The following is a 24,327-nucleotide window of genomic DNA, read 5'->3' as shown; positions in this document are numbered from 1 at the left end:
GTGTCCCCGGGGAGTCCAGCAGCTGTTGGCTGCTTGCCTCTGAAATGGAATCCAGCCTTCCTTTTACAGCGGGAAAACACATGCTTGATGAAGAGTTTGCCTTGAAACCGCTAAGTGGAGGAGCTGGAGATCGCATTTCCACACTGGTTACTAGGCTGGGAAGCTCAGGACCCAGTGATGGCCACGGGTGAGGGTAAAAGGGGGGTGCGCAGAACTGCCTGAGGGGACACACGCAGAGCCCCTTCCTTCCTGATCCACCAGGGAGGGAGCAGAGGCGGGCTGTGGCAGGAGCCTGACTCGGTTCCCTCCTGTCACTCCATCCTGTCTGAATGAGGCCCCGGGGTTGCCCAGCCCTGAAGGGAGACCAAGCCCCTGCAGGAGAAGCTGGCCAAGTACAGCTCACACCGTGGCCTTCCAAGGAACAGGTCCCTTAAAGGAGCTGTAGAAAGGACTGAGGGAAAGGATGGTGGCCGTCTGGCTTCTCGCCCAGGCACTCGGTCAGATGGTGCTGGCTTGGCGAGGGTGTCGTCAGTCCTCCCTCTGGCAGGGGGGTCAGGCACAGGGCGTCAGGAGGGCCGGGGCCAGAGACTGGGTGGCCCCAGCGGTGCTTGCCGGGCTGTGCTGAGTTGGTGTTTGTTGGCAGAGGGAGGCAGCGAGGGCTCTGTCCTCACCCCAACTTTCCCAATGACTGTGCTTGAGGTCCATCTGTATGAACACGTAAACTGTTAAAAAGCTGAAGTTCCTGGATTCCTCCAAGCTGAGTCCCACCCTCCCTGTGTTCCCTGAACTCTGAGAAAATCACTGTCATGAATGTACCTCTTATCTTCCATTTTGCTTTTGGGTTTAGTTTCAGCCAGCTGTGTTTTGAACAGGTAATTTGTTCATGCTTCAAAATTCAAAAGGTACAAAAGTGTACACAGGAAAGAGCCCCCGCCCTCCGCATGCGTATGAGTCAAGAACAGCAGGGGGCAGTCTTGAAGCAGTGCATCCCCAGGAGTGTCTGGAACGGAGGTGTTGCCACTTGGGCTGCAGACTCCAGCTGGGTTGCCTTTGCAGAAATACCACCTGTAGTGGCTGTGCCATGTAGCCCGTTGTTAGATTAGGTTCAGGTGAGAGTGACAGAAACCCCAGGCAGCTAAGAACTTAAGCAAGGGACATGTTTATTTTTCTCTCACACATCTTGAGGTAGGCAGCCCAAAGCTGGTAGGGTGGTTCCATAATCATCAGGAACCTATCCTGTTGCTTGACCATCCTCAACACGAGGCGTCTACTTCATGGGCCAAAGTGGCTGCTTGACCTCCAGCCATCACATCCTCATTCTAACCATTAGGTAGGAGTCAGGGAAGAAGAAATGTCCACTACTTCTCTTTCAAGATTGTGTCCCAAAGCTGCAAGCATCATCTCTTGCATACCATTGGCCAGAGTTTAGTAGTGTGGCCACATGTCATTGTGAGGGGGCTGGGAGCATGGTCTTGATCCCAGCTGGCTGTGGTCCCACTGATACGTGGAGGTTCTATTACTAAGGAAGGAGGGGAAGAGAGATATCGAGGGACAGCTGGCAGGCTCTCCTGCGATGCCGGAGTTTAAGATTGTTTTTTCTTTATTTTGAGACAGAGGTAGCATGAGTAGGGGAGGAGCTGTGCTGCCAGCACAGAGCCTGATGTGGGGCTCGAACCCGCGAATTTGGCATCATGACCTAAGCCGAAACCAAGAGTCAGACAGACTGAGCCACCCAGGGGTCCCCAAAATCCTTTGAAGTGAACAAATCACTTTCCACATGGAGTGCCAGCTGAAAACCAGCAGGACCTCCAGGCCACTTCCTGAGGGCACCTCTCAGCATGCTCGGGAACAACAACGTGAGAGTGATCCAGGCAGGTCTCGGTTCCTCTGGACACCTTAGTCCCCTGGAAGCCCTTCTTGCCAGAGCCACTTAGAACAGCCCTTGTGAGTGTGGCTTTGTCACACAGTGGGCCACTCCCTGGAGATAGCTAGGCCTCTCCAGGCCTCTCCCTGGAGACAGTGCCACTGTGGATCTCTTAGGCTCATGTGCTGGGCTCCTCACAAACCATGTTGTCTGGAGCTCCGGGCTGAATCCTGCCTCCTGACTCCTGGGGAAGGGCGGGCACCACCCAGAACAAAGCAGACTGCCGAGTCCCAGCCGCAAGGCTCCAGGCTGGCTCCCTCGAGTCTTAGAGAGGCTGCGTTCTGAATGCTTGGCTTTATGTTTGAGAAAGAAAAGTGGCTTCTTTCCCTAGGCTTCCTTTCAGTGAGAAGTGTCTAGGGTTTTGATGAGCTATAGAAGGGGGTGGGAGGACAGGGCTGGTGAGGACAAGCCCATTAGAAGGGAGGGTGGAAAGCTGCTGGGGGCACTGGGGTGAGGCGCCTCAGGAAGAGAGGAAGGGGAAGGCACCCTAGGTCGCAGCGCTCTGTGTTCACGGCCTTTGTTGGGTCAGGCACTGGAAACATAGTGGATGGGCTGAGAGCGAAGCAGAAAGGGGGACCATGCCCAGCCTGCTTGGGACCTCAGAGCCATGCATTTGCAAGAGGGGGCTGCTGCAGGGGAGTAGAAATGGCTGTGTGGCAAATTTAGACAGAAAAGCAGGCTTCCTGTGGCTGCTGGGAGGGTAACCTGTCTGGTGGGGGTGGGGGTGGTAGTTAAGAACTCCTGCCTGCTGTGGGGATGGGGGTCCCTGCAGCACAGGGTGGGGGCTGGAGAGTGGGGTGACAGTGCTGGGAGAACTGAGGGGGGGTTCATCAGCAGATCACCAGAGGGGACACACTGGCTCTTGGGAGGGGTCTCTGTGCCTCACCTGAGACATGAGGCTAGATCCTGTGTCCTGACCACCCTGGCCACCCTGCAGTGGAGCTGGTGAGGAAAGAGGCTGGCTGGTCCTGACCAGGGCCTGCTGGCCCTCTTGACAAGAGGAGGGGGAGCCTGTGTGAGCACCCTGCCACTCATCACTTGGGGATAGGAGTGTCCTCTGGGCACCCAGAGAGGAGGGGAAGCAGAGGGGGGACAGGGAGAGCCATAACATGCTGGTTCTAACCAAGAGACACTGTTAGATTGAATGGACAAATTAAGAAAAATTAAACCCATGTCAGAGGGAATGGAGACTTGAAGTCAGGATGTGAGCAATTTCTTTATAAAAAGCATGTTTTGGGAAAGGTCTGGGCAGTGCCGGGTAAATTCAAATTCCTCCTCTGAGCCTGCCCAGGAGCCTGGTCCCACCTAGAGCCTAGGGCCACAGCCAAGAAGGCCCCAGGACTGGGTGGGCTGTGTTGGGGAGGGAGGGAAGTGAGGGGTCCAGCAGGGATGGGACCAGGAGGGTCTTTGTATTTGTTTGGCAAGTAGAGAAGGCAGGGTGGGTGACTCACCCAACTTCTAGGAGCAGGAAACAAGACGGCGCTGACCATGTGGGGATGGATGGGGCTGGTGGGCAGGGACCTGGAATATTGTCACAGTCCTTTAGGGAAAGAAAGGGAAAGGAGAGGGCAGGCCACAGTAGAAGCTATAGCCCTTGTGGCTTTGCTCTTTGGTGGGCAGCGTGATGGGTGTGACCGAGCTGGTGGCAGGAAGGGTCAGGTCTCTGTGCACCCTCCCCTTGTCTGAGGTCAGAGCTGGAGCTGGGGATGACAGCCTAGTGTGTGATGTGTCCTGCCTGGCCCATTTCACAGAGAAGGGCTGACAGCAGGTCAGTGGGCCAGGTGGAGTCCCAACTCTGATCTGACAACACGCAGTGCTCCTGAGAGGTTCTCTGGTGCAGCAGCGGGGACGGGACCCAGCGCCAGCTCCTTGTAGCAGGCGGGTTCCTGGCACGGGGAGGTGATGCCCTTCAAGCTAGGCCATGTTGAGGGGGCTGGGTTCGCACCCTGGTGCACTAAGGCAGGAGGATTTCGTGGGGAGGGGGCTGGTCAGCCAGAAAGGCAAGGGTCCCCGTGACACGAATGGATACAGCTCCCTCTGACGGCCTCCTAGTCTCGAGGTCCATGCTCCTGGGTGGGGACTGTGGGCTGCCATCCCCTTGGGTTGGATTTAGCCCTCAGGGAGCCCATGTACTTGGGGCTGGGAGCACATGGGCTTCTCCCTGTGCCACTGAAAAGGGGACTGTGACCGGGCGGAGTGAGTAGGGATGACTTTCCTCCAGGAAGAGAGAAGAGGAAGCACACAGGCCCTGGGGCAGGATGAGCTCTAGCCAGAAGGTTTTGGGGTGAGAATCCAGGTTTTGGGGTGCGAATCCAGGTAAAGCACGTGAGTAGCAGGCCCACCCCAGGAAGTGGCTGCTGTTGGTCATGGCGGGTGTGTGAAAAGGGGACAGCAGAGCAGGCAGCGGTGGGCTGGATGGGGTTGGGTGGTAGCTGGCCACAAGGAGGTGGGGGGGCTGCTCTGAACCCAGGAACCCACAGACTGAAGGAGCCCGGTAGGACCTGGTGGGACTTGTGGGAGTGGCAGGGCTACAGCCTAGTGCAGGGATGGGGTGAGCAGGGCAGGGCCCAGGAGCCTCCGTAGCCTCAGGCTCAGGAAGGCTTGAAAGGGGGCCTCCAACTTTAAATAGAAAGATGAAAACTCTCATCCTTGCGGGGAGGTATTTCCACGACTGACTTTGTCTGATGAAGACCCTGGCCCCACATTGCACAGTGGACACGTCCATCCTGTATTCCCGGATGGGGAGCCAGCCTGCAGACTCCAGATGAAATGTTTAGGGAGGGCCAATTCCAAGGTGTGTGTGGGGGAAGGGGTGTGGCTTGCTGCACAGGTCTTTCCACACTGGGGTTCCGTGTAGAATGCTTCCGTTGCAGGGACCCTGTTACCAAAGAGACACTCCCTCATGGATTCAGATGGTCAGCAAGGTTGGGGTTTGGATCTGAAGGTTGGGGTTTTAAGGGTTAGCCGTGTCTGTCCCTCACCCTCTCCCCCACGTGGGAAAGCTCTGGCAAGCAGGTGGCAGCCACTTTTTCCCCTGGGAACTAGTGGTGCCCCCATCTCCTGGGTTTCTGTCCCACCTCTCAGTTGTTCAGGGGCTCCTCTCTACAGGCAGCTGTGGGGGAGAAGGCCTCAGCCTCCCCTCCCCGCCCCTCCCCCAGTTCTTCCCCGACAACGACGATGTGGACAGGGTGAGGTAGGAGTGTCCAGATACAAATTCTGGCAGGGGAGGAAAAGGAGACCCCCTTAGGCCCACTAGCTCCAAGGTACATTTTCTAGGGTTTTCCATGTGACAGTCACTGGGAACTGACAGCCTACTGGCTCTCCCCAGGACCCTTGTGGAAACGCAAGGTCGGTGCACTAGGGCCCCAGCTGTAACACTGTCCAGCAACAGCTGGCCCCCACAACAGATCATTTTCCTGAAGGCAAGGCAATGAGCTGACTCCTTTTATCAGCCCTGTGGTCACACTGAGACCTTGGGCAAGGGCCCTCCCCCCACCCCCTGTCTCATTAGAGAACTAAAATCCATCAGGGCTGGTGGCCAAACCACCTCACCTGTGTGGCATTTGTGCCCAAATGTTTATCTTTTTAGTTTTTACAGAGAAAGAGAGAACTCATGAGAGAGCAAGGGGGAGGGGCAGAGGGAAAGAGAGAGAGAGAGAGAGAGAGAGAGAGAGAGAGAATATGAATCCCAAGCAGACTCCACGCTCAGTGTGGATCCCAATGCGGGGCTTGATCCCACAACCCTGGGACCCTGAGCAGAAATCAAGAGTGGGCCGCTCAACCGACTGAGCCACTCAGGTGCCGCTGAATCTGATCATGAGAGAACCATCAGACTGATGCAGACATTTTAAGGGACAAGTGGCCTATGTTAAAATGTCAGTGCTAAGAAAGGGAACAGGTGGGCAGTGCAGGCTGGGTCTCTGCTTGGTGAAAGGAGATGGGAGAAGCAGGACAGCTGAGCAGCACACAGTCCTCGGCTCACAAATAAGACTTTAGGACATCGTGGGCACAAGTAGGAAATTTAGACAGGGAATGTATGTTAGCTCGGATTACTGTGTTTATGTTAAATTTGAGGAGATGATAAAGGGTTGAGTTTCATAGCAGGATGTCATTCTTAGGATGTACGTGCCTGAGTATTCTGAGGACTGCAACTTATTTTCAAATATTTCAGAAAAACGTGAGTGTATGTGTGAGTGCATACACACATATCTGTGTGTACTCGTGTGCACGTGTTTGCGTACAGAGAGAGCAAGTGTGAGTGCAGGACAGGAAGACGCGACAAAATGTTGACGTAGGTAAATCTAGGCTAAGCGTTTACGGGTGTCCGTGAACTGTTCTTTTGCCTTGTCATCTGCAAATCTTTCCAAGTTAAAAGTGAAGGAGGACGAGGTCACCGAGAAACACATGGTGTCTGCATTTCTCAGCCTCACTTTAAGCTGGGCTCCTGTTCTCAAGTGTTGCAATTAAGGACCACTAACCCCTGCTTCGTGGCGATGACAGGTCGACCTCTTCCTTTTGCAAAGGGCTGCCTCAGGGACAAAGTGTGTGAACTCCTCTCTTCCTGGCTGCCTGCACCTGAGGGAGCCCCTGCTCCCGCGTCCATCCCCATGCTTGGATGCTCATTTTGAAAATCAAACCCAGAAGGTGTGGCCACGCCACGCCGGGCAGACGGCTGTTACCATAGACCACAGCACACCCGAGGCTCCTTGTCAAGGGTTTATTTCATCTGCTAACATTCATTCTTGACCTAGACAAAAACAATTAGATGATTATGACTTGCTTTTCCATCATCAACTCGTTTTTCTTGTATGAATAACCAAAAGATTTCTTCTCAACACTTTTTTCTTTTTTTTTTTAATAAGAAGCTATAAATAAATAAAGCTTTAAACGCTCCTGGGTTCAAGTGAAACACTTCCAGTTCCCAAAAAGGTCACAGACTCATTGCTCGGACAATTTTGCCGTCCCTGTTTCCTCCTCCAGGAGGAGATGTTGCAGGTCTGTGTGAGGAGTGGGTTGTCTGCTCACCGCGTGTTGCCTCTGTTTCCTCAGCCCTGTGCAGAGCCGCTGGGTGGGGCACCCCTTCAGTGGAGCCCCGGAAGGTGGTGGTGTTGGAGGAGGCGCTACAGGCATGAGGAGCTTTCACCTCAATGCAGGTGGCCTGAGCAGAAGTGCCGGACTGGAGGCGTGAGGGGCCGAGGGGCACTGGCACCTGGTGCTGTCTCTGGGCGCCTTGGCCTGGGTGCTGGCCCCCCACGGGACCGCTTTCCAGATGCAGCAAAGAAACCAAGGAGAGACCCGTGTTTCCGTGTGAATTGGGACAACGGATCATAAGTTAAAACATTCCAATATGTACAAAACAGATCCTACACTCAAGGGGGCACACACAGGAAGCCCACTTCAGGAGGGCCGGGTGCCCAGGGGTTCAGGCAGAACGGGGCTGAGCTTTCTACCAGGAGGTGGAATTGACCACCTCCTGATGAAAGCCACAGCAAACCCCGAGCACCCCACGTGCTTGTCCAAGACCCCAGAGGTCTCATGAACACGTCCCACCCTCCTCCCTGGAGCACGACTGCCCCAAAGGATGAGTGTCAGAACAGATCCCCCCCCATGCTGACCTTCACTACCCCTTGAAAGAACCACTACACCACTTGGGCACTGGTCTGCTCAGCCTGACGCACCCACTCTGCGGGGTGATCCTGGGTAGGTGTGGTGCCCATCCCAGCCTGCTAACCACTGCCCTTGGACTAGAAGATGAAGTGGTTGGTGTAGGAAGCAGGAGGTATGGGCACCATAACCTTTGCCAGGCAGGCAAAGACTAAAAGCTACTTCTTCCTGGGTACCTCCCATTTGACAACACTGTAGTGTTTCCTGTGCTATTGAAGGTTCCTTGCTCCCACACCTCTGGGGTGGCTGAGGAGAACCTGGGGCAGGGAGGAGGGCTCCTGGTAGAATCTGCCCTCGATGCTGCTGTCCTCAGCAGGCTGGCCGTGGCCCTCACTGCCCTCGTGAGGGAGGCTTGTAGCCCCCAGGCACGTGTGAGCCCTCACCTGGAGAGAGAGGGCACTCGTCCACCTTGGGTGTGGGACACACATTTTGATCCCAGAACCCAGGGCCTCATGTGGGGAGAGCACCCCCAGAGAAGACAGTGGCCTGGCCTCCTGGAGCACAAGACAGGTAGGGCATGGGGGAAGTGTCTACAATGGATATGGAACATGGCTTCTCCAATGTGCAGGGCTGCCAAGAACAGGGCCTGACCTGCTTGTGGTCAGAGGTTGGGCAAAGGGAAATGCAGGGAGAGGCTGGGGTGGGAAGGGCTGTGTATCTGGATACTAGGGAGCCACTGAGAGCCATTTCTTCCAACTCTGATAATCTGAAAGCCTGAGTCCCCTTCCCTGGCCATAGCAAACCACTGTGGCCCCAAGATATGATTCATGGGCAGCAGGTACAGTTGGCTGTGTTCTAGCCAATGGAGGCTTGATTGTACTTCTGCACATGCGGTTGTGGGAACAGTGGGGCATGAGCCCTGAATAAATGTCTAAGTGATGACCCTGGGGCCAGGGATAGTCTTACCAAATCTCAGAGGGTCAGAATGGTAAATGGAGCAGGGGAAACTTTCTGCCTGAGCTGGTCTGGCTTGGTGGCCCAAAGGCCAGCTTGGGTGGGGAGGTACATAGACACAGGTGGTAGCATCCTTGGACACAGCCTTCCCACTCTTTTCTTACTCTCTGTCCACAGAGGGGGACAGTGCATGTGGGCCCATCTCCTTGCAGCCCTTCTTAGCCTGAGGACTGTGGGAAATGGGGGGGAAGGGTCCCAGGAGGTGTGCTTTGATCTCCTGACCCAAAGCAAGAAGCCAGACTGTGTGTTTTGACCTTGGGCCAGAGAGAGAGTGGGCTTCCCAGGGGCAGGCCAGAGTCTTCTCGGCTTCAGGAGGGGTGGGCCCTGACCATGAAGATGGGTGAGCTAGGAGCTCCATTCCTGAGGACACCTCAAGGGGCTACCTTTCTGCCCAGAGAAGGGGCTTCACTCAGGCCCAGGGGACCTGGGGCCACTGGAGGCCAAGGGGCTGCCTGGGTGGCCTGATCCTGGAAAGGTGCCTGGAGCTGGTGTTGGGCCCCTGCTGGCCTGCAGGGCAGAGAGCCAGCAGGTGTGCACAGTGGGTGTGGGACGCGCTCCTGGCCCAAGTCCGATCTGCACTCTCTGCTGTCTGTTTCTTGTTTTTAGACCTTCGGCTGGCCGCCGTGCGTGAGCTGGGGCCAGGAGAGGAGGGACAGTCCTGGCCTGCGCAGGCCTGCCTGCGGCATCCCTCAGGCACGCTTTCCTCTGGCCAGGGGGTGGGGGCGGTGGTTTGCACTGGCGGATTCCTCAGACCCCGCCGGGCCGCCATGTCCCCACTCCCTGACCCTCACTCAGCACATCTACCTTCTGGTGAGTGCATCTGGGACCCTCTTCCCACCAGAGTTCCGGTGGGTCAGTCCGTGTGTCTGACCTCATCCCCGGCGGGGCCACCCCCCACGACCGGCCACCACTACCACTTCTCGATGATGTGGCTCATGTAGTCCTCAGTGGGCACGCGGCCCGGCTCCTCGGCGTCCTCCCGTGGCAGCGCCTCCTTGGCGCGGTGCAGCAGGCGCTCCTCCCGGCTCTTGAGGCGCTGCTCCCTGCGCTCCAGCTGCCGCTTGTACTGGTAGCGCTGCTGGAAGAGGTCCTTGGCATAGTCGTAGAGCTGCACGTCCAGGTCATTAAGCTCCTCGATGCGCCGGATGGTGTCCTCGTCCACCTCCACACCGCCCGCCCGCGTGCTGTTGTACTGCATGAAGGGCCGGATGAACTTGAGGTTGAACGTCCGCTCGAACAGGTACTGCGTCTTGCGCTGGAACTCCGTCAGGCCGAAGAAGGCCATGCCCCGCAGGTTCTTCTTGGCGCTCTCCAGCAGCAGCTGGGCCCGCTTGCCCTCGGGGATGAAGGACAGGTTGTAGCAGCCCACCAGGCTCAGGTCGGCCAGCATGCGCACCTGGCGGTTGTTGGCCAGGTTGTAGGGGCAGTCCATGAACTCCTGCAGCGTGCAGCCCGACCAGTCCGTGCCCTCATAGCAGGGTGGCAGCTCTTCGGGCGTGGGTGTGCGCCCATCGCACATGTGCAGCGACGTCTTCCAGGTGGCCCCCCGCTGCACATGCCGCCACTCGCTCAGGTAGCGGGACACGGGGTCTCGCAGCAGGGTGATGTAGTAGAACTTCCTGTAATGAGATAGGGACAGGGGGTAAGGTGAGGGCACAAGTGCGGGGGGGGGGGGGGGGCAGTATCTGGGGGCCATTTGGCGGTGAAGGAGGGAGGAGGCTGGAGCTCCAAATCTGACTGCTTTGGGTCCACAGCGTGGGACCTCAGGCACCTCTGATACCAATCGTTACATTTAGTTCTCCAAATGGCGATTTCTGAATGGGAAGCCTGGGAGCTGAGATGTGACACAACCTGCAAAGGGCACCACGGTCACCATCACGTCTGCCAGGTGTGACTATCGCAGGGTCCTGCAGTGCCTGGCCTCAGTGCCTCCTGAATCCTGGCCCAGGGGCTTCCCCTGGACCCCAAGGCCATCCTCCTGTGTGCTCCCTCCTTAGGAAGGACAGCCTGTCTTTGCCCTGCACTGGGGCAGACCTGCAGGAGCCCGTGCTCCTGGGGACCAGAGGCGTAAGGAAGTGCTCACAGCGGCAGGCTGCATGTGTGGGCCTGCTCAGGGCCTCCCACAGGCCCACTGCACACCTGCACCCGTGGAGGGCGGGCACCAGTAGACCACTCAACCCGGGACCCCCAGGTGACCCATAATTCATAATTATCTTGTCTCCCAGGAACTGTCTCCACCCCAGGAAGTCAGGCATCCCTCAAGATGCCACCTCCTTGTGCTATATGCAAGGGGCGTCCATACCATTGGAGAAGTGACTCCCCATGTAACAGGCACATCCCTGTCTAGCATGATGACTGGCCTGATGTCACCAAGACATAGCGGGCAGGGGGGCTTCCAGATGTTCCTGTGACAGGCGTGGTGTGTGGCGGTCAGCCCCAGAGAGGTTCTTCCTGGAAGCCTCTCCTCCAGGGCTGGCAGAACCGCAGCCTGTGCCTGGTGGGACGTCCCAGGCCAAGGCAAACCAGGGCTGGGGCAGGCAGCAGGAGCCCCCTGGGCCCCACACACCACTCCAGGGGGAGAAGCTCCAGGAATGCCCACCCCCACCCCCCTCCAGACAGCAGCACGGAAGCACATGCACACGAACCCCTCCTTACTGAGGCCCAACAGGGGCACCCGACTAACCCACCATCCCCCTCACTAACCCCTTGGGGAGCTGCATAGAGCACCTCGGGGGGTCTGCTGGCAGCATGCTGATCTGACTGCACATCTCCCAGGAGGCCCTGGGGTTGGCAGGGCGACTGGCAAAAGCAAAGGCAGTGGGGTACCTCCACATGTCCCCTCAGATGGAGGGAGGGACATCTAGAAAACTGCAGGGTGGCATCTTCATTAGGGAACTTGGGACCCCCAAGCAGAGCCCGGGCAGGGGGATAGTTAGCCAGTGGCTGGGGGGCAGGGACCAGATGAAGACTGGTCCTGCAAAGCAGACTGCTGAGGAGGAGCAGGGCAGGGACTGTGCCACCGGGAGTGGGGTGGTGGCTAAGGCAGACAGCAGAGAGAGCACCTGGGCAGAGGGAGTCAGGGACCCCTTTCTCAGCAGGGAGTGGAGAGCAGGAAGGGCATCCTGACTCCCACCTGTTCCCTGAAGCCTGGGTTCTAGTCTGTGGTCTCTGCTCAGGTCCTTGTTTGATCTGGAAGCACCCTCTTCCCCTTCCCCCGCCCCCCCAATACTGTGCCCCAGCCTAGGCCTCCAGCCTCTGCAGGCAGCTCATGTTCCAGCACCTGCAGAGGGGAGCCCTGCACCCCCACACTGGACCCCAGCTCCTGTGGAACACACCGTGGTGATTCTTGCTGCCCTTGAAAGATGAACAATGGGCCACCTGCACCCTCTGTGACCACTGCACCTCCTTCCAACCCTCCTGCTGGCTCCTGGGGAGAAATTGCAGGGCCTTAAGCTGTGTCCTCTTCCTTCTCTGCTTCATCAGCTGACTCTGGCTCATCCTACAGACCTCAGACAGCACCACCTCCCAGGGAAGCCATGAGGTAGACAGGGCTCCCCCTTGGGCCTCTGTCACAGCAGGAACTTAACACTGACCTCTCAGCTCATTTGACCAGAGCCTCCCTCAGGGGCGGGAGTGGGCAGGAAGGAAGCTGGCTCCTGTGTGTGTGCTAAGCTGGCTCCCCAGGGTTGAGACCGAGATGGATCCAAGGATCGAAGACAGAATGTGCCTCAAGGAGGTCACCTCACGTAGCACCTTCAGCCCCTAGTGGATGAAACCAAGCCCGGGAGGTTAAGCAGTTGCCTGGAGGTCCCCAATGGCTTTGGCAGTAGGGTGGGGTGAGTGGCCAGGACAAGAAAGGTCAGTTCATTCAGGTGTCAACTTTGTAGGAATGAAGTATAAGACATTTATAAAGCCTGACCATGAGAAGTGCTTCTGAAGAGGACAAGACAGACAAGCAGACACAAAGCAATAAACACAAGGACACACCTGGAAACATGCATATAAAGAAATGCATCCACTGCTCTCACAGGTGTCCCAGAGGGGTCTTACAGGTGTCCTTAGGCCCCTTTGGGAGGCTGAGGGCTACTTGGACCTCCTCCCATTCTGTGGGACCCTGAATCCTCATATGGAAATGGGCCAGTGTGGTAGTTCCTTCTGGACACAGAAAAGCAGAGTTTGAGGTGTCCACTGACACAGAGGCATGTCCACTTTGCCCCAGCCAAGGCCAGCTGGGGGTTCAACATGGCCCCAAAGATGACCTCTGAGGGCAAGAACACACTGTGCACACAGAGCACCAGTACCGTTCCCTGACTGTGTCCTCAGCCTTCAGCCTGGGGTCCTGCGTCAGCACTGCCCTCCATCCCACCACGGGGGTGGGCTTGGGGGAGCCCCAGCTCCTCCCAGACCCTCACCGGTCCCTGTGATGGGACCAGGACTCTCAGCCCTGTCACAGCTGGTGCCTGCAGGTCCTGGGGAGGCCGGGTATGGATACCCCTGAAGTCCTTGGCCATTAATCTCTCTGACATGTTAGCCAGAGAGGTAACGTTCACTCAGTGACCTATAGCTGCCATCTGGACAGCCAAGGCTGATGGGAGGCCTGCCCGCCCACCTGTCCAGTCCCTCTGCTCACAGCCCAAGAGGGTGTAGGGCTTGTCCAGGGTCACATAGCAGGTCTTGAGGCAGGACGAGTCCAGGCTGCCTCCTTAGAGCCCGTGGTGTGAACTGCCTGGGCCTGGTTAGACAGCTGGGCTTGTTCTGTCTGTCAGAGAGGCCTGGGTATTGGGATCGCTGAGGGGTCTCTAAGGGTACAGTCACTGCTGGTGTATCTGGCAGGCTCCAGGAGATGCAGACGAGTCTTCTGGTCCTCAGAGCTTCCTGTTTATGCTCTGTGGTGAGGCCTGAGAAGCTGACTCCCCTGGGCCCCTCGAGCTGATGCTGATCTCACAGCCCTGTATTCCACATGGGTGCTAAGAGGAATGGCTTCTCTCCTGGCCCAGCTGGTACAAGTGGGGCTCACCCATGCTAGGGTGACTGGGAAGGGTATCAGGATGGAACATGTGGTGTCTTCTCTGTGCAGGACATTGCCATGGCCTGGGCACCCCCCCCGCCCCCATTTCTGTCCCCCAGGCATAGCCAGTGGTGGAGAAAAAGGGCTCAGGCAGATTCTGGAGCCTGTTTGAGGGGCTGGCTACTACCCAGCTCTTGTCTGGACAGTGTGGGAGCCGCTGCAGCAGATACACACACCCATGGCCTGTCAGCCTCTTCAGGAACTCATGAGCCTGACACCCACCTCCACCTTGTCCACCCTGGCCCTCACCCTGGCTGCTACCATGACACTGCAGACAGCCCTGCCCATAGGCCTGTATCCTGGCCTGCTCCCAACTCCCCTACTCTGCCCTGTCTGTCCATTACACACACTACCAGACACACTGGCTGTTTATGTTCTGGTTTACTGTCCGATGAAAAGAAGGTATGAAGGCAATGACAAGAAGTGAACAGAAGGCAGGGTGTGGTGTGGGGGTAGAAGAACCCCCTGATCACCGACCACACCCCACAAGATGTGACCTGATGTACACTCTGTGAAGGTGCCGAGGGGCTCACGGCTCAGGGATATGAGGAACTGGGCAGGGGCCAAACAACACAGTCTGCACCCTCAGTGGTGTCCCCAGCACCTGCCCTTCCGTGCCCAGACAGCTGCCACCAGGCTAACCTAATCCCTGCCCTAGCCCCACCTCATGAGAAACTGGAGGGTCTCTGCCCCAAAGTTCTTCCTGCATGGACATCTGGGGTCCCCCATAAAACAGGGGGCTTTCTGCTTATCACTCTCCAGCAGGAGCTCATCCATTCAGATGAGCTGAATGGAGCTCATCCATTCAGATGGCCCAAGTACCAAGCAACAAGGTTTCCAAAAAAAGGGGAATGAGGAAGCAGAGGAGAGGAGGAAATAATGAGAACTGCAGTATATGGTTCATTTAGCCTGAAATGGCCAAGTGCCCAGCAAGTGAGTGTGGGGACCAGAGCCAGATTACAGAGACGGCCCATGCAGCACCTGGACAGAAGAACAGAATACCTGCAGAGGACTGGCTGTCAGGAGACCCAACTTCTCCGCAACATCATATGCTAAAAATCAATGGAGCACTGGCTTCTAGATGCTGAGAGAAAATGACCAGCGACATGTCAGACCCCACCAAACTATCCAGCAGATGTGAGGACAGAGTGGAGACAATGTAGACATGCAAAGACTCAGGACATTTATTTTCCATGAATCTTGTTTTAGGAAGATATTGGACTACGAATCTCATTTAGTAAACAACAACAACAACAACAAAAGCGTGGGAGACAGGAGCTCCAACCCAGGAGAGAGGTGGAGGGTGTCGACCGCACATCCCGCTGGGCCTCCAGGAGCAGAGGAGAAGGGGTTCCAGGAAAAACGGGGCCTGAACAGATTACCTGATGCAACAGAGCATTTGTGGAAAAAAACAAATGGTAGGTACACAGCAGATCTTTGGAATCACTTGGAAAAAATTATGTCTATGAACACAGAAAACAATGCAAGTAAAAAAAAAAAAAGATTGGCAATTATTAATTTCAGGAAAAGCAGGAAGTAATATGAAAAAGAAAGTATTCTACTAAAATCAGAAGTAAACAGTGCTTTTAGAGACATTATAATGTAAATACTATTGATTTAATAAAAACTTGAGATTTTTACTCTACTTGGAGGATGGGGGGGTTATGGAGAAGGATGTGCAAGGGCTTAAGAACATTTAATCTTCATCTACCCAAACAGAAAGCAAATACACAATGTTTAAATCAATAAATCAAGAAATAACACTATAAATTATTTAGAAATACAGAAGTAAATACATGAAGAACACTGAAAAGAGCCGCAAGTGGTAATTTGGGGAGGTTGGAAAGGAAAAGCAGATCTGTTGGTTTTTACTATAAGCCTCTTGGAACTATTTGTCTTGAAGTGTGTATATAAACTGTTTTAACCAAAAACATGAAAAATACAACAATGAGGAAACTGGCCAAAGAAGCATATGGAAGGATGCTCTCCTTCCTTAGTCACGGAGGAAATGACACAGTGAGCCACAATGTGACTTAGACAGGCAACGCAGAGGTGGGGCAATGCCAACTTCCAACTGCTCATGGGACGTGAGTCGGGGACAGTTGTTCCAGAGTGTCTTCACTGGAAAGCTGTGACCCAAGACTCCTCTCACAGGCGTACAACCCAGGGAAACCCTGTTCAAGTGCACTGAAGACATGGACAAGACCACCCACGGCTGCACCGTTGCTGACAGCCTCACACGTCTGCCGCAGTGGCATGTGAACATAAACTGCGATATTCTTCCAACAGAGTGCGGCTCAGTAATAAATGAACAGAACAGACTATAGTTACAACAACTCGGGTGAATTTGAGAAATAAGATGTTGCAGAGAAAAAGCAAATAAAGAAAATGTAATAAAGATGACACTGTTTACAGTTTCCAAATATAAACACAACCAAAGAAAATACCATTGACTGATACATATGTAGATATCGACGTCAGTTAAAAAAAGAAAAAAGGCAATGAGGGGACACACATGAAAATTCAAGGCAGAAGTCAGCAGTAGTGTGTACTGGGGCAGGAGGGTCGCTGGGGTGGCACCAGTTCATGGTGGCTTCTGTCATGTGGATGGCGCCGTCACTCTTAAGGCAGGCGATGGGGGTGTAGGTGTTTATGTTTTATTTCTTATGTACGTTATGCAAATTATTTTGTAAGTTTAGAAAACACTTTGTGATAAATAAGTTTAAAAAAGTTTTACAAACAAAACCAAGATTCATGCCAGCAGGCCTTGCAGGTAAACTGGCATTCTTGCCAAACCGGAGTCTTGGTTCCCCAAAGTATGCCAGTCCCCTCCATCTTGCCCCCATGCTCCCTCTGCCTGCAACATCCCCCCCTCCCACCGCCAGTGCCTCCAACTCTAGGGGTTTACTGCCCTTCGCCCTTCTTTCGTGCCCCTCTCACTTCCCCTTCCTACTTGCTAACACTCCTACAGTGAGTAGGGAGAGGTCTGTGGAGGATCCTCCGTGGACATCACCTCTTGGGATGGTGATGGTGGCTAGTTTTCCAGGCTAGCAGGGGCTGCTTTTGGCTTGTGAACTAAGCACGCATTAATGAGCTGGCTGCTCCATGACCTCTAGGAGGGAACCACCACTTCTACCAAGCTGGAACATCCAGTTGGTGTCTGGCTTCCTACAGGGGGGCCTTGAGGTGCAAACAGAGTCAGCACCACTCCTGGGACTCTTCAGTGGGGTCAATCCCAATGTGAAGACTCTAGTGACTTGGCTGGCAAGTTAGGCTCTGTTGGGGTGGCAAGCTTCTGGCACCTTCTCTGAGCAGAGCCCTACACTATATCCTAGCTAAAGTGGGTGGTCCTGGGACCTGACCTCTAAAACAGGTCTCTGCTGTGCCCTAGGACAGGCCCAGGATCACCCAGAGCGCGTCCCAACCAGACTGTCCTGCCTGTGGCTACAGAGCAGGGCTGACAGCACCGTTACTCCTGAACAGGGAGCACACAGGGACCGGAGGGGTGGTGACCAGGCCCTGCTACATCTCCCCTCGCCACCAGCAGGTGCTCAGCACCAGGTCAGTGCCCTGGCTTGGCAAAGGACACGAACTGGCAACGCCCCCAGGTCCCTCCCAGCAGCGACAGCAGCCAAGGTTACAGGCTCACGGCATGCCAGGCACAGCCTGGGGGCAGGCGCTTCTTGCCTTTCACAGAGGAAGAGTCCCAGGCTCGAAGCTATTCAGTGTTCTAGCGCTGTGGGCTGGGTGGGGTGGGGTCAACAAGGGCAGTGGGAGGGGCAGGGAGGCTTCTCAGAGAGGGTGGGGGCACAGACTGTCCCGACCAGCGGGAAGGGCAATGGAGGCTCAAGGGGCAGGCAGGGCCAGACCAAGAAGGGTCTTGTTCATTCCACAAGAGAACGAGTTCCAAAGGGAAAGGGCATACAGTGCAGCGTCCACATGGATTTCAAAAATAAGTCATGGGACTTCAAAGACATTTTGTGCTGTGAAATAATTCTAGTCCGCACGCCTGCGATCACTCCTGACACCCTGCAGGGCTTATCGCCTGTATCATGCATTCTTGAGTTCATCACGTTAGTTGTAATGCTTTCTGTGAACCTAGCTGCTCTGACATTTTTGTGTGCACTGGTTTTAGCACGCCCCACAGTCACGCAAGATCCTAGAGGGCAAGGAATGTGCCTTGTTCTTGGGTCCTAACACTGCTGTCAGGCAGTGGCCAGCTCCAGAGTCTTAAGTGTGAGTTTTTATGGGACAACTGTAGCCCTGGCCTGGGAACCCTGTTTTGTTGACAACACACAGACACTTTGGGAAAGTTCTGCAAAATGCAGCCAATGAGCTCTGAGTTCCTTCCTGGAGGAAGGGGTGGGGGGCAGGTGGGTGGGCAGCTAACAGGAGGCTCCTGCTCTGCTCCTGCGCTGGGATCAGGGAAGTGGCACCCTCTCGCTCTGTCCTCAGGAGCCCCTCTCCCTCCTGCCACCTGCCTGTGGGCATCAGGCAAGTAGTCCACAATCCCGACTCGGTATAGCTCAAACTTTATCACTTATGTGAAACCTGGGTTCATGAGGCAAGGTGACAGGTCCAAGGCCAGAGCCCACACCTGTACTGTGTAACTGGACATTGCTGTCCCAGAAGCACCCACCTCCTGCCCCTCACACCAGTGGCCAGAGGATGCTTCATTTTCCCTTCTCTGCCCCGAGAGTGTGGGTCTGATCTGAACACAAGCACTCCTGACTCTCCTCTGGCAGCCAAGGGCTCTGACCAGAAACCAGACTTGAAACCTGGCTCAGTCAGAGAGAAGCCTGGAGCTGGGGGCGGGGGTGGGGTGGGGAGGGTGGAGGGGTGCACAGGATTCTGTGGCTGGGGGAAGGGCCAAGTGGGCATCAGCTTGCAAGAGTCTGCCCTAATGAGAAGGGCTGGGGGGCGGGGCAGCAAAGTCGCTGCAGAAAGCTGACGGAGTGTTAGCTCCCGCAGGAGGCATGGAAGCCAGGCAGGGAGGGGATGGTAGACACACAGCAGAGATGCCTATAGGCGAGGATGTGTGGACGAGCCCATGCCCTCCCACAACAGCACTCTGTGATCACCACTCGGCAGGGAAGAAGAGCACGATTAGGTGGCTGCCTGAGGATGGGAGATTATGGACTCTAACATTTCAGTGTAAAATTTTCAAACTTACAGCAATGTTGGAAGTCTAGGGAACACCCACAATCCCAAGTAGGTTCCTTTAACACTGTCTTTACACGTTTCTGTGTTGTCAGCAATGAGTGCACTGTTATTTAAATAACTGAAATAAAGTAACAACTCTGCTCTCTGGAATGGGGTTCCGTTGCAAACGGTCAGGTTTGTGCTGTTCGTCCTCTATGACAAAATGCCAGCTGGCTGATGTCTCAGAGTGGCATGCTCACCTCCTTCCTGAGCTGCTGGCTCCCACGGCAGGGCTTTTGTGAACGAGGGCCCAACCCACCAGTCTCTAAACCCAGACCATGAAATAAAGGCAGAGTTTTCTAGCCAGTGCCAACAGAGCTGTAGCTCCCTTATGTGGGTGAGGGCACTGTTATTTACGGTCAGAATTACAAAGTCTTAAAAAAAAAAAAAAAGACCTGCTGTATTACTTCTGGATACATAGTCAAGGGAGAAGACTAATGCTATGGAGGACCGGCCACTTTCTCCCACCTTGGTTGACTCAGGGGGTCCCAGAGTGGCCAGGGAAGCTCCATGAGGGGTACTCACACCCCCTGCTGCCCTAACTGTCACATTAGCCCTCCCAGGGCCCAGGAATCCCCCTTCAAGAGCACAGAGGCCACATGATGAGGTCAGGATCTGGAGGATTAGTGCTTCACAACCACACTGAGAGGTACCTGGGAATTCAGAGGGAGGACTCCAAAGAACCTGCCCAGGTGGGTGGGAGCTGACTGCAGCACTCCAGACTTAGCTTGTGGGCTGGCTGGGGCTGGTGTGCCAGGAGCCCCACTTGCTCTGCTTATGGTCTCACCCCAAGGCCTATGGCTGGCTCCCTCAATGGGGCCTGGGTCCATGTTATGGGTTCAGGGGTGGCCAGAGCCAGGAGCTGTGGCCTGACCTGCTGTGATTAGCTCACTGAGCTAACCCGATCAGAACTGCCCTCTGCCAACACTAAGCCAGGTGCTGGTAACCTCAGGGTGCATGGCCTGGTGGCTCCTGCAGTCTGGTCCTGCTGTTCCCGTTGGCCTGCTGGGCTTGGAAAGGGCTGCATGTGCAGGAGGGCAGCTCTGGGGAATGCAGCTCACGCAGTAAGATGACCCAGCACCGAATCCAGATGGGGGACTGATTGCCTTACAAAATGCAAGTCAGATTTTAGCTCTGATTCTCCATGATTGCCCTATGTGGGGCTGGCTGCCTCCTCCTCCTTCCTGTGACAGGAAGAGGCCTGCAGGTGCGGCCCCCCCGGGTGGGCGCCTGGCTGGCTGTCAGCTGGGTAATCTCTCCTCTCTGAACCAGGATTCTCATGTGCATCATTAACAGGGCCTGGCTGGGTGAGCAGTGCAGACTGAAGGGAGAGGTGGCAGAGTGGGAGGGAGGGAGAGGCGAGTGCTGGCATGGGCAGTAGGAGGATGGCCGGGGGAGACGAGCCAGTTCCAGGCAGGACAAGAGTTACTGGGAACCTGCGAGTGAACGGATTCTCCACTGGCTCTGGCCATGATTTCCGTCCCCACACCATACCCAGTGCTGCAAGAGCAGGCCCCACAGGGCCCAAGAGCATGGCACTCCTGCCAAGCCCCTGCAGGAAACACCTAGATCACCAAGTGCTGAGCTGGCAGTGGCAGGCTGGGGAGCCTCCTCTCCAAACGCACTGTAGAAAACGTCTGTGTAAGGCTATCCCCTCTTCGGTAACATGTCCACAGAGCAGCTGTGGTCAACTGACTCTGCTTCTAAAAATACCTGGGTCCAGAGAGTGGCCCCATGGCCTCAGTGATCAGTGGCTGGGTACATGCAGCCGTGGCCAGGTCCCACCCCTCCCCCCAGCCCCTTGCGCCTTGGGACTCTCAGTGCGGAGCCCATAGCTCATACAGTTCTTGGAAAAACACCAGAATAGGTGCTCTTAGGTGAGCACAGGCTGACCAAGCCCCTCACTGATCACACAGTGACATCTGAGGTCCAGGTGACTGGGCCAGCTGGAGAGGTTGGGTGGGGGGCCTTACACAGAAAGACAAATGGCTGGCCCAAGACTGGGTCCTGAAGGCTGAGCTGTGCTTGGGAAGGCACTGGCTGGGCTGGCTGGCCTCACAACTGGGCTCCCTGCCCTGCCCACTTCCAACAAAGTGAGGAGGGCCTCAGCTCGCCCGGTGAGCTAAATTCCTACAGTGGGAAGGGCATTCAGCTGCAGGGAGCAGCATTCACCCGGGACCCCAGGTGACTCCTCAGGCTTAGGAAACAGCACGGAAGTCCCTGAGGAGGAAGAAGCCCAGGAAATGTTTTGTGAGGTGTGGCTGTGTAACTAAGCCTGGCCATTAGGATGTGAGGAGAGACACCTTCTTCCCCCTGTTCTCTGGCTGGCTGGAGTGTAGCTATGACTGCAGAGTGCCAGCAGTTATTTTGGATCACGAGGCAGAAAGCCCTGCTCTCTGGGGATGGGAGAGCTTAGAAACAGAACCTGGGTTCTCAGTGATTCCTATGGCTGCACCACCTGGCCTGCCTACAGTGGGTTCCTTTCAAAAGGAGAGGAAAAATGGCTTACTTTAGTCTCTGAAACTAATCCATCTATTCAGGGCCAATGCATAAGGACCTGGGCATGATCAGAGGGTAAGCTCCTGGGGTGGGGCCAGCCTGGGGTGTCAGGGACTCAGTAGTGACTGAATTAATTAATTTGGTGAACCTTAGTGCTTTACCCTGCTCAGCCTGGACACTCACAGACATTCTGTGGAAGGAAATATTCCCATTTTGCAGATGAGAAATAAAACTGGGCCCAGAGAGGTTAAATAGCAAACCTAGCCACAGAACTGGCTGGTGGTAGTGCTGGAGTTGGAGCTCAGGCCCACCTGGACCCAGACTGAAAGTGCCTGATGAGAACCCATGGAGCCCCAACCCCCAGCAGGCACTTAAATGTCGCTTGGCAAGGCTGGCCCCCAGCCACCTGCTGACCGCTCACCAAACCACAGCCAGAGGCAGCGGTATTTTAAGTAAACTATGAATATAATTTACAATCTATTTCCTTTAAAGTACAGTGAGTTGAGAGTGGTCTCTGTAGAGAAAAAGACACATCCAGATCTGCAGCTAGGATGCAACAATGTGGACCTGAAAACACTTTATACAGCCACTGTGACTGTTCTCCTGACACGGTTTCCCTGGAGCGTCCGTCTTGGGGAGCAGAGAGCTGGAGCCCTGACTTTGGCTCAGCCCAAGCAGTTCCTGGCTGTGGGACGCTGAGTGGGCCTCCTGGATGGGCTCTCCTATGGTCATGCACAGCCCTCCAGCTCCTCCTGCCTAACGACACATGGTCACCAACACTGCCGCAGGCACAGAGCTGGGGCAGAGACCTAACAGCACTCCTGTCCTCTGCTGGGAAGCCCAATGGGTGAGACCTGTCCCTACAGGGCTGCAGGACACATGGCTGGTAAGCCTGACTCTCACAGGGTAGAGGCAGGGAGCAGCAGGGGTGAGAGCAGGGCTGCTATGAGCCCCCACTCCCTCCCCACTGCTGTCCCACAGTCCAGCTCCCAGGGAGGAGCCCGTGCCCCTAATAACCCCCATCTGAACAAGGAAGAGGGCCTGGTCAGAGGCCTAAGTGTGTCCAGGGGTACATGAACCACATGGGCCCGCAGCTCCAGACAGGTGTCTCTGATCTCCCCCCAAACAACCAAATTCCAGGTTCTTTGGGACCCAGGGTCTCCAGGATTAGCAGGGTGTGTAGGGGAGGAGTGGTACGGCTCTGGCTCCAACATGCAGTGCACCTCCTATACCCCCTGGGCTGGTGTGCACACCTGAGCCTGGTGTTGGGCCCTCACTATTGGGAGGGGCTGTCAGAACAAAAGGACATACAAGCAGAGGTCTTGTGTGAAAGTGCCAGCAGGCCAAGGGGAGGGGACTGTGCGACTTGGGACACTGGAACCTGAGGGTGGGTTCTTCCAGCAAGCTCCTGACAGCAGAGGGACCTTCCCAGGCATCCCCTGCCTGCAGGTTCATGCACTGGCTCATCTACCCACATGGGCATCCCTGCCTGCTGTGGGCTCAGGCTGAGGCTCTACCCACCAGAGGGAGTGGTACTGGGAGCCGGGAGCTCCCACCCCTCCCCTGTGCTCCCAGGAAGCCTTCCTGGTCATGAGGCTGGGAATATAAAGGCGAGAACAGGGTGATATGAGGGAGCTCTCTGCATCCTGTCAATTGGACTTGAGGCATCTTCATGGAGGGGTCCATCCAGTGTCAGACTCTGCCAGCTCTCTCCCTACCAGGGGGCCTGGGGAGAATGATGACCCCCACGAGCCTTACTTCCCACCTCCTGGGCCTCCCAGGTTCCTATAAAGACCTGGTGAAAGCAGTGTGTAAAAGAGCATTACAGCCTGGATGCTGAGGGACCCATAGCCCCAGGCAGATGCGAGGAGCCCAGACAGGTCCAGGAGGTGTGAGCCTGGTGGTCTGTCCCCTCTCTGCCTCAGGGCTCAGCACCCTGGCCTGGGCTCCACAGTCCCCTCTGTCTGCCTTACCCTTTTCTCCTTAACGGGAGCACCTGCTGCATGCAGGATGCATACTGCTCTGCCCTCCAATAGCACCTGGAAGGGTGGGGAACGTGGCCAGTGCCAGAAGCAGAAAGGGGGGTGCCTAATTCCAACTCTGGGTCCACTGGGGCCTCGGAGGTGTGACATGTGACCTGACATCTGAAGGACAGGGAGGAGCAGCGTTCCAATAAATCCGCAGAGGAGGAAGTGGAGGGGTGCCAGGGGAGGAGGGGATGTAGGCCAGGGGAGGGCACAGCCAAATGCAGAGAAGTTCGTGACTTCAATAAGGAAAGAACAGTTATCAAACAGTGGGGAAAATGAAGTTTCTGTCTTTGTTTCAAAATTCCCAGGTGACAAAATATGAAGAAAAACAAGTTGATTAGTTTAGGCTTAGAAAATAACCTCCATAGTCTCCCTCCACCTCCCCTGGCAACACGTATAGTTCTGTGAGCAGATGACAACATCCCATCTACAGACAAGGCTAGCAAAGTTTCAGGACAGCCCTACAGGCTACTCAGCCTCTTCGCCCTGTGGCACAGAGAACTGAGGCACAGCCTGGCTGGACCCCACAGCAGGCGGCTACTTTGTGTGCATTCTAGGGGCTTGAAACCCTCACCTTCCTCTTTGGGCCCTCCTGACCAGGCAGCTTTCCTGGGGGAAGCCCAAGCTTTTTCTCCCAGGAACCCTGACCTTGGTGATCCCACTGGATCACCCACGGGAGACCCATGGGGCAGGAAGTGACTTAATCATGAGGCCAACGTGCTCTATTGGGTGCTGTGGAGGCACACCCACTACACCCAAGCTGGCACAGACTGGGAGAAGATGCTAAGCCAGGGCTGGGGTGCCATGAGGGGCCCTCCTGGCCCAGACTCTGTGCTGCTCACTCTCGGTTCTTTTTTTTTTTTTAAAGTTTATTTATTTAGTTTTTGAGAGAGACAGTGCAAGTAGGGGAGGGGCACAGAGAGAGGGAGAGAGAAAGAATCCCAAGCAGGCTCCACATTGCCAGCGTGGAGCCCAATGTGGGGCTCAAA

The 24,327-nt window shown here is 55.5% G+C and overlaps 1 protein-coding gene across 1 annotated transcript in view; it reads right to left on the bottom strand.

Moving 5' to 3' along the window:
* Window positions 1-6,627: 6,627 nt before the first annotated feature.
* HS6ST1 (heparan sulfate 6-O-sulfotransferase 1) overlaps window positions 6,628-24,327 on the bottom strand; it is a 45,225-nt gene continuing 27,525 nt past the window's right edge. The window contains exon 2 of the mRNA XM_086718293.1: window positions 6,628-10,161. Within this exon, the coding sequence (XP_086574419.1) occupies window positions 9,453-10,161 (709 nt within the window). The 3' untranslated portion in view covers window positions 6,628-9,452. The remainder of the gene's footprint in view (window positions 10,162-24,327) is intronic.

The sequence above is a fragment of the Puma concolor genome, chromosome C1 (assembly GCF_028749965.1).
Source record: "Puma concolor isolate L17-30 chromosome C1, mPumCon1.1.hap2, whole genome shotgun sequence".
In the NCBI taxonomy this organism is placed as follows: domain Eukaryota; kingdom Metazoa; phylum Chordata; class Mammalia; order Carnivora; family Felidae; genus Puma; species Puma concolor.
This window is presented reverse-complemented; position numbering and strand designations above follow the sequence as displayed.